Below are 9,659 nucleotides of genomic sequence, written 5' to 3' on the forward strand. Positions count from 1 at the left end.
TATATATATATATATATATATATATATATATATATACACACATGTCTGGTTTACTATCCTTGTGGGGAATCCATAGGCGTAATGGTTTTTGTATATTTTATCGCCCTACACCAGTGGTCACCAACCTTTTCAAGCACAAGATCCCGGACCTCGGCCTTTATGAAAAGCAAGATCTACCTACTGAAGAATTGATAGAAAAAGACTGTACTTCCAATTTGAGGCCATTTATTTAGTATTTTAATTAGTGATGCACTGATTGCATGATTTTTCATGGATTCAGATTAAAAAAAAATTTTTAAGCAAATTTATTTATTGGTTATTTGCTCTATAACAAGCAAACTGGCCTTAAAAAAAACTAGCCATTTGAAATGATAGGCAACCACTGCATAGGTAAAAAGGTGATTAACGCTGCCTTAAAACTGTGCATGCATGTAAGCATTTGTCATTTATGAGTCACATTTAAGAACATGTCTCTAAAATACAGTGGTTTTAAAAGTGTCCTGGAGCAGGGTGAAGTGGGTCTGAAAAGGTAAAGAGTTGTGAGACAATAGGATCAGATCCAGAATCATGTTCAGCAGCGGCAGCTCTTAAAGCAGCCAAAATAACCGAATAACCCAGCTGCTGTGATGTCTGTTCATCAAAGAACAAAAGAAAAAAAGAGCAAATCAATAACTTTTGTAGATTTAAGGATTCATCTATATATAATTTAGAATTTAGTGTTTGATAACTTTATTCAATTTCTGTGTACTTGCTGAAGGGCACAGGTAAATATGACATTTATTATAATGGGTTTATGTGAAGATTGTTTTAAATTCACTTAAATTAGAAGTTGTTATTTTAAAGTCTAATAAATGTTCAGATTGATAGCTCTAAATTATACTGCAATGCTGAATGGCTATAGTCAATGGTACAATATTCGGGGGGAAAAAACAATTTCATAGATACACCAGTAGTATTGTATCAGTGATACTCCCCTTCAGTCATAAAAAAAAGATGCCATGAAACAAATATACTGTCTTTATGTTGTTTCTACATTAATTTGAAGATTGAATGTGAAATTATTGCAAAATAAAAGTATATTTAAAAACTTTAATGTTAGGTGGGATTAATCGCAATTAATTTCAGAAAAAATGTGCATATATATATAAAATACAATATATCACACTTTGGACAAGAGGTTTGTTCACATTACTAAACCTAAGTATTAAACTTTGTCTGTGCTATGGACAAGAATGCAACTTCAAATGATCAGAATTTGCACCTGGCGGGTGATAAAAATGGGTGGAAAACCCCACAGACCTAGCAACCCCCCAGCAATCACCTATTGGCCCAAAATCATGTAACCACCATGCAACTGCCTAGAAACCCCCAGAAACCACCTAGAACAGTCTAGCAATCACACAGCAACACCCTGGCAACCGTTCACAACTCCCTGCCATCGTAACATGAGTTTTGCACATGCAAACACCACTTATCTTTTCTTTAAAAATGTAAATATCCAGTTTGTGGAACAATAATTCAAAGTACCAAAATCCAATAAAAAAACATTCAACATTTACATGACAACAAACATTATATCACCCAGTTCCAATGTGAAAAATGATTCATGACCTTCAGTGATAACGGCACCTCTCCTCCTCTTAGACCCGCACCAAACACATAAACCAAAACAAGACCTCTATCCTGTATTTCCCTAACCCCCTCCACAAAAAGGAATTAAAGGGAAGCTTTGCTGGAGACTGCAGTCTTGGGCACAGCGGCATGCCACATTAAAAGATGCCTGTGCAGTCATCAGTAATGCTAAACATGATCTCCAGCAATCTGCCCTCCCTCCCACAAGAATAGACCCACGATTTCAACGACAACAACGCTTCAGTCTGACTTAAGGTCTTCCAGCATGGGCTAGACACGCACACATGCATGCATAAACAGACACCAGCGTAAAGGACACAGTTGTTTATACTCACACAGTGGGGCAACAAGCATTTGGTGTTTTGATAGCGCATCGAGCCGTCGGACGTCGTCGGCCGTGCCGAAGCAGGATGCGTGATGGACAACCCTGACTCACAATCCTGCACGTACATGACTCGTGTGTGTGTGTATCTCCCTGAAACTGCACCCCCTGGGGCAGCCATATTGGCGCTACACTGCAGCCAAACTCTGGAGTGGAGTCCACAAGAGAGGAACGCCAGAGACCGAGCAAACACACTCTCTGACGGCAGGCTAGACACTAAATAAAAGCTGCCGTTTTAAAATAAAGCAATTCAGAGAGTAAAACGATTTTGGTGCTTCCCTTGGTCAAGAAATAACCGGGTCATTTTTCAACTCAAAATTAAAATATTTTAGAGCATAAAAGCCTATTTTAAAACAATCAAAACTGTTTGAATTTTATCCGAATCATACCTTAAGGTGCTATGTATACATTAATTATTTTATTCTGCAAAGATGCATTAAATTGATCAAACGTGACAGTAAGACTTCTATAATGTTACAAAACATTTCTATTTCAAATAAATTTACATTCAAATCTATTTCTGTTCTTTCAAATATTCCTGAAAAAAATGCCTCACGGTTTCCACAAAAATATGAAGCAGCACAACTGTTTTCAATTATATGATAATAATCAGAAATGTTTCTTGAGCAGTAAATCTGCATATTAGAATGATTTCTGAAGGATCATGTGACACTGAAGACTGGAGGAATGATGCTGAAAATACAGCTTTGATCACAGAAATAAATTACATTTTACTATATATTTAAACAGAAAAGAGTTATTTTAAATTGTAATAATATTTATAATTTTTCACAATATTACTGCCTGTATTTTTGATCAAAGAATTCAGCCTTAGTGAGCACTTGACTTTCAAAAGCATTAATAATTAAAATCTTACCGACCCATATGTGTGTATATATATAATAACAATGACAATAATGTTAAATCTAATAAAAATTATGATACAATTTATTGATATTCTATAATATTTAAATAGTATTATGTAGTATTTTAATATTTATTTAAATATTGTTTAAATTGAAGGCAAATAAACAAACAAATAAGCAAGCTTGCAAATTATGGTCATAAAATAGGCTCCAATTAAACTGTTTGCTTTTGTAGTGAAACATGACTTTTTCTTTCTGAAAATATGATACAAAAAACATCTGGTAAACCCATTTGACTATTTCCAGGAATGATTTCTGAAGGATCATGTGACACTGAAGACTGGAGGAATCATGCTGAAAATACAGCTTTGATCACAGAAATAAATTACATTTTACTATATATTTAAACAGAAAAGAGTTATTTTAAATTGTAATAATATTTATAATTTTTCACAATATTACTGCCTGTATTTTTGATCAAAGAATTCAGCCTTAGTGAGCACTTGACTTTCAAAAGCATTAATAATTAAAATCTTACCGACCCATATGTGTGTATATATATAATAACAATGACAATAATGTTAAATCTAATAAAAATTATGATACAATTTATTGATATTCTATAATATTTAAATAGTATTATGTAGTATTTTAATATTTATTTAAATATTGTTTAAATTGAAGGCAAATAAACAAACAAATAAGCAAGCTTGCAAATTATGGTCATAAAATAGGCTCCAATTAAACTGTTTGCTTTTGTAGTGAAACATGACTTTTTCTTTCTGAAAATATGATACAAAAAACATCTGGTAAACCCATTTGACTATTTCCAGAATGTCCAAACCTGATGTTTTCATTCAAATCAATAAAAACCACATCTCAGAGGTGGCATTTCTCTAGTAAATGACTGACCCATATAGTTCCCATATCAAATTTCACTCAAGCACCCCTCAATGGATCGGCAGTCTTGAAATACAAAAGACCTCTCCAGTAATAGCGAGAAAGCAGCCGTGGGAGACAGAAGCCTCAGGCTGACCTAAACATTTTTAGAAAAGCAGCCCGAGATCACCTAGACCCCACGTTCGGAGAGGTGCCCCTGTGGAAAACCAGGTAATTCTCGTGAGACTCCGTCTTTTTGAGATGCTTATGCCATCCACCGTCAGGTTGCCTGGCAACCGCTGTCAGGTCTTTAGAAAGCAAGGGGCGGGACCTCTGTGTTTTAAGCAGCTGCTAAATATAGAAGGAGCCGATAATGGACCGAATCAGTCCATATCGGCAGGTGCCACTGAGGAAATTGCAACTTTGATTTTTCAAATGGCCTGAATACAGTTAGCACGTGCACTAAACTGGGGAAGTGTTGTGTGCATTTATGATGGTTTCCATATCAGACATTTGCGTGAAGGACAAGTGATGGGGAGCATCTTGATTGACGGACTCATCTTGCGAGTCCCAGCAAGACGCCAACACGTGCTTTCCTGAACTGGAAGCAAGTCTCTGGCCGAGCATGAAAGTGAGATGGCGTGTGTTTGCAAGTATCATGTCAGAATGGTGGGCTGCCAGCTGCGCCACATCTATTAATAACAGCTTTGCACAATTCGAATGGGGTGAAAGATTCACGAATGTCAAAGCAGGTTATGTTTACTTCTTTTGGAAGACGTGTTCCTCATGCATATGCAATGTATGGACATGAGCATGCATACACCCAAAGACCAGACCTATTAGTGCTTTATAAGCATCTAACGTCAAAATTATTGGTATTTAATGTGGTGTTGATCTGCTTCTCAGATGTTTCCCCTGAGAAAAACACCCCAGTAATCTCATGCATCTCCTCTAGTGTTTCAGATCTCAAACTGAGCTCAGATCTGCCAAAGACTGCAATCAAAATTGCAGTGAAAAGCACATGTAAAGCACGAGACAACAAGAGTTAAATACACCGTTTAGACTGATATTAATTCAGTTTAGAGGTTTAAAATCTAAGTTTATTATTATTAAATTACTGAAATAATATCAAAACCAATGGGAAACCATGTAAAGCATATAATTTCAAAACTACTGGACTTTAATAACAGCTTGCAACCTTCTAGGAAGGCTTTCCACTGGATGTCCACAAACTTTTGGCCATGTAGTGCATCTCTTTTCTACAGTAATGCAGAAGTGTGTATTAAGTTAATCGCTAGCGTTGCAAAATTGAGTAGCCTTGCTGAAAAAAAAAAAGAGGTTACTGCATGAATGAAAGGTGTTTTGTCGCTCCCTAGAGGTTTACTGCTGCTATGACAGCAGTAAAGTACCGAATCCTTCACAACCAACAGGAAAGAACAAACGCTACTGAGATCTCCAGAAAAAATTGGATTAAATGGAGAGCAAAAGAGAGTGAAGAGGTTTAAAATCTAAGTTAATTACTATTAAATTCCTGAAAAAATATAAAAACCAAAGGGAAACCATCTCACCTGTGAAGGAGGCCTTTGTGAGAGGAGGCTGATTACACATGGGGGATCGCCTGTGAAAATTATAGATATTAATACATTTGATTCTTGCAGTCAAAGTATCAGGTGATTTTCCTCTTCTGCTCATTTTGCACATCAACAATGGTCCATTGACGTAACTGCACTCACTTGTTAGATGCACGATCTTGCTGGAGGTTGGTTAACGCTGCAAAGTTATTCCGTACCGTCCTCAAACTAGCCAGCACCTTCAAGAGAAGAGCAAAACACCTGAGGTCAGTAACATGTATTTGACATTTAAACTTTACAGAATATTAAGGACAAACGAAAAAGTATTTGTGAAACTTCCTTCAAATTCCGAGGTTTTAATCTCACATGAAGCTGAAATACGATGTTGAAAACTATAAAAATGCATTCTTTGTATGATTAAATATGGTGTAAAGTCAAGATGACATGCATTGCCAAACTTTTTGTGCACAATTCACTTCTGCACGTTTATCCAAAAACAAAATTGTTTAACTTCAGTCAGTTCATTATGGATAAAGGTCTTTGCCTGCAATGTTTCTCACTTTATATCCTGCTGAACTGTGTGATACGTCATATTATGGCAGTAAAATTGGTTGCAAAAGAGTTTCATGTTGACTTTAACAGTGCAGAAGGGCCTGGATGAGAGAATTCACCCTGAACTGCTTCCTGTGTCACTGACCTGTGCAAACGGTGTAACGATGAGGTCATCTCCATGACTGCAAGAGAACGGACAATGTCAGAAAATCAGCAGTGTGACATACACACCTCAGCTACAATGCCAAAGAAAATGATGACTCTCTTAACACGTGATACGCATGTTTATAATGTTGCATGCATTTGTCATAACAAACAAACCATATCATTAATAAAACTGTAGATTTTTCTCAAAAAGATTCACAGATAACAACAGCATGGTTTTCTTGCGTTTGGTCCTTCAGGAGGAATGAGATATGGTTTGTCTGTGTGACAAGAGACAACAAGGCAGGGACACGCTTGCATTAATGCTTTCAATGCTAGTGAATGTTCACTACCAGTGTGTGGACCACCTCCATTCATTCAGATCTCACCATTAGACCTTATGTCATAACATTCAGTTAGCATCACACATGCTGCTCATGTCTAATTGTGTACAGAAAGATTTCACACCAAAAGTCACTTGAAAAGTGTCATTTCCACTGAAAAATGCTCGGAATAGTATTTCAAATTCAAGAAACTTTCATTATGCAACAATAGTGAAGATAAAGAAGAGGGAAAACTTCAAAGGCTTCAAAGAAGTCAAGAACAAAAAGATAAAAGACAAAATGATAGAAAATCAACTGCATGAGTTTTAAACATCTCCATCAAGTACTAGGATATTTAGCTAGTTAGCTGCTTGTCTACATGGCATTTTTGGCCATCAAAAGCCCGGTCTGGGTCATGTTGTGCCTACAATGCCCAAAAAACGCGGCTGACTGCGTACTTAAATAACCTGATACTGAGTGTTCACTAGGTAGGCAGCAGCCTGATCCCACCTGAAAAACATTACGAATGATCTTGTCTTACTTTCAGCAAGTTTTTTCTTTACCTGTCTCTCCTTTGCTCATTATCCTGACTGTCCTGATTTGAAGGGGAAATGTGGTGTGAAATGAGGAATATGATGCAAACAAAAAAACTTTTACATTTTATTCAGCAACCTTGTAATTCCTCCTTAAAGGCACAATATGTAATTTTTCGCCGCTAGAGGGTGCATATTCAAAACAAACAAAGAAACAAAGGCGTAGTTTGATGAGCTGTGACTGAGTGTGGAATCATGGGAGTTGTGGTCTTCATCCCCACAGCCGATGCAATCTGACGGGACCCGGGGAGAAATCATGTTCATGGATGAGCTAATGATTTATTAACGTAGTAGAATGAAGCAGGGTGAGGCTGAAAGCCGTCGAAGTGAAACGAGGCCGCTGAACGAGCGTGACACACGGCTCGAAAGCAGCGGAGCTTTTATTATGCCACAGTCGAGCGCTTCCGCTGCTTCCGGTCGTGCGTATGTGGGGTAAAGCAGTGCTGTTTTATCATACTAGATACATTTGAACGTTCTGTTATAATGCTACTCTGTGCGGTCGTCACCTGTCTAATAAAATGCATAGCATATTAAAGCATCTTTGGTGTTTCCATGTTTTCTACAAAACAAAACCGGAAATCGAGGGGTTATGATGTCATTAGCATGTGACACAATGACACAATGGACACGGTCCGTGCCACTAGTTAAAATTGCTTATTTCTCTGGATTTAAACATTCTTCGAAACATTTGGGATAATGTAAGTACACAAGTCAGCAAAATATATAAAACTGTTCTAGTGGTTTTTCGATATTTTAATAAAAAAATCTTACATATTGTGCCTTTAAACTGTCAGACCTGTGACACGGGACGTGCACAAGCTTGCGACGTGTTAGAGCTGAGATGCTCTTGGGGACACAGGTTTCAGTCACTTTCCTCTGTCTATACACTTTCCTATCTGTTAAAGGCTGTAAATTAAAGTATAGTGCATTTTTAAATAATAAATAAATATAAACTGATGTTCACACTGACAGTGATTAAATCACTATAGCAGGGTAAGTTTTTCTCATGACTTTTCGTATAAACATTATTGAAAAAAAGAGCACAAAATTCAACTAGTTGCCAAGGCAACATTTGTCTTTTTCATTTAACTTATTGTACTAAAATCTGAAATGCACGGTGGCACATTGCTGCCACATATACAGGGCTCGACGCTTACTTTTCTTTTTAGGAGCACTTGTGCTCCTAACTTAAAAAATTTAGGAGCACGTTCAAAATTTTAGGAGCACCTTCTAATCAATAATCCAAAATGTTATCAAAAAGTAGCATTCCCATTACGAGGTAATATTTGACTCCTCTAACTTTATTAAAAGTATGTCATCTTTTGTCAAATTCTTAAATTATATTTTATAAGCTTAACAACAGAATAAGAGTAGAATAAGAAACAAGTTAAAAATCAAATGAAATCAGTATTAACAAAAATAATTTGTAGAGGTGGCACAGAAGAACACAAAAGTGTTGTTTGATGTACTTTCAGACATTTAATGAGGTTCAGAAGTGGAATGAGTGCAATTAAATCCATAAATCCATGATGATATTAATGTTTTAAATATTATTATTTTTTCCACTCAATTATATTGTAATGAGATATTATGTCATTTCAAGAATATATTTTCTCGTAATAATGAGATGTCGATAAAACTATACATTTTTTCATAATCATGATATATTATGCAATACAAACTATAAGTTTTCCTGTTATAATAAGATGATAATATGGATACAATAACATATTTTGTATGTGACGTGACAATGTAGGCCTATTGGCCTTTATCACACTTCCACATTTGAAAAGCCCGAAAAAATATAAATAAAATCAAGAATAAAATAAATTCATAAAAATTCTATACTGTAGACATTAAAATAAATAAATAATAATCATAATTATAAAACCATAACAAAAACACACAAAACAATTACCAAAACAGAAAATATACAAATTAAAACTATAATAGTATCTCAGTAATATTTAAATAACAATGATCATTAGTGGCATACATGTGAGACTTCAGTAACCAACTGTATCTGACCAATAAAAATAAAGACGTTTTTCATGTATTTACAGATGTAAAGGGAGAAAATAAATAAATAAATAAATAAATAAAACCGAGAAAAAAAACATTTTATAGCAGCTACACTTTTAAAACAAAGCACAATTTCTAACCAATAAACTTTTTAATGCTGAGTATAACTACAAAAACTGCAGTCACTAAAAAAAAATCATTTTATTAATTTCCATGACTTTCTAATTCCCACATAATTCCACGTTTTCCATGACCGTAGGAACCATGAATTCTGAGTAGTAAATCTCTGTCAGTGTGAATGCCCCTTTAATAGGATAACCTGACCTCTAACAGTTCTGCCTTCACATCATTCAGGCTCAATTGCACGCTGGAAATTAGGGATGTAACGATTACCGGTTTTACGATAAATCATGATAAAATGCCCTGACGGTTAGTATTATCGTTTAAAATTTAATTAACATCAAAACCGTATTTGATTATTGCGCTTTTGAAAACTCGCGGTAAATCCTGTCCAGCCAGCATGAGTCTGACGCAGAAGCAGCATGCAGTGTTGTTGTTGTTTTTTGCACGAGACGAAATGTCGGAAGGCAGTGACAGCACTCGGGAGATTTTTCAGCCATCTAAGAGAACCAAATCGGAGGTCTGGATTGAAGTGATTTATTATTATTATTATTATTAGGGCTTCATGTTAATGT

The 9,659-nt window shown here is 35.7% G+C and overlaps 1 protein-coding gene across 1 annotated transcript in view; it reads right to left on the minus strand.

Annotated features, from left to right (window-relative positions):
- The window catches only part of LOC107588996 (cAMP-specific 3',5'-cyclic phosphodiesterase 4D-like), a 218,686-nt gene that overhangs the window by 18,258 nt on the left and 190,769 nt on the right, over positions 1-9,659 (minus strand). The window contains exons 5-7 of the mRNA XM_016277293.1: positions 6,028-6,064; positions 5,493-5,569; positions 5,328-5,377 (exon numbers count right to left, since the gene is read on the minus strand). Of these exons, the coding sequence (XP_016132779.1) occupies positions 5,328-5,377; positions 5,493-5,569; positions 6,028-6,064 (164 nt within the window). The remainder of the gene's footprint in view (positions 1-5,327; positions 5,378-5,492; positions 5,570-6,027; positions 6,065-9,659) is intronic.

This window comes from Sinocyclocheilus grahami, unplaced genomic scaffold (genome assembly GCF_001515645.1).
Source record: "Sinocyclocheilus grahami isolate Dianchi unplaced genomic scaffold, SAMN03320097.WGS_v1.1 scaffold110.1, whole genome shotgun sequence".
NCBI classification, from domain to species: domain Eukaryota; kingdom Metazoa; phylum Chordata; class Actinopteri; order Cypriniformes; family Cyprinidae; genus Sinocyclocheilus; species Sinocyclocheilus grahami.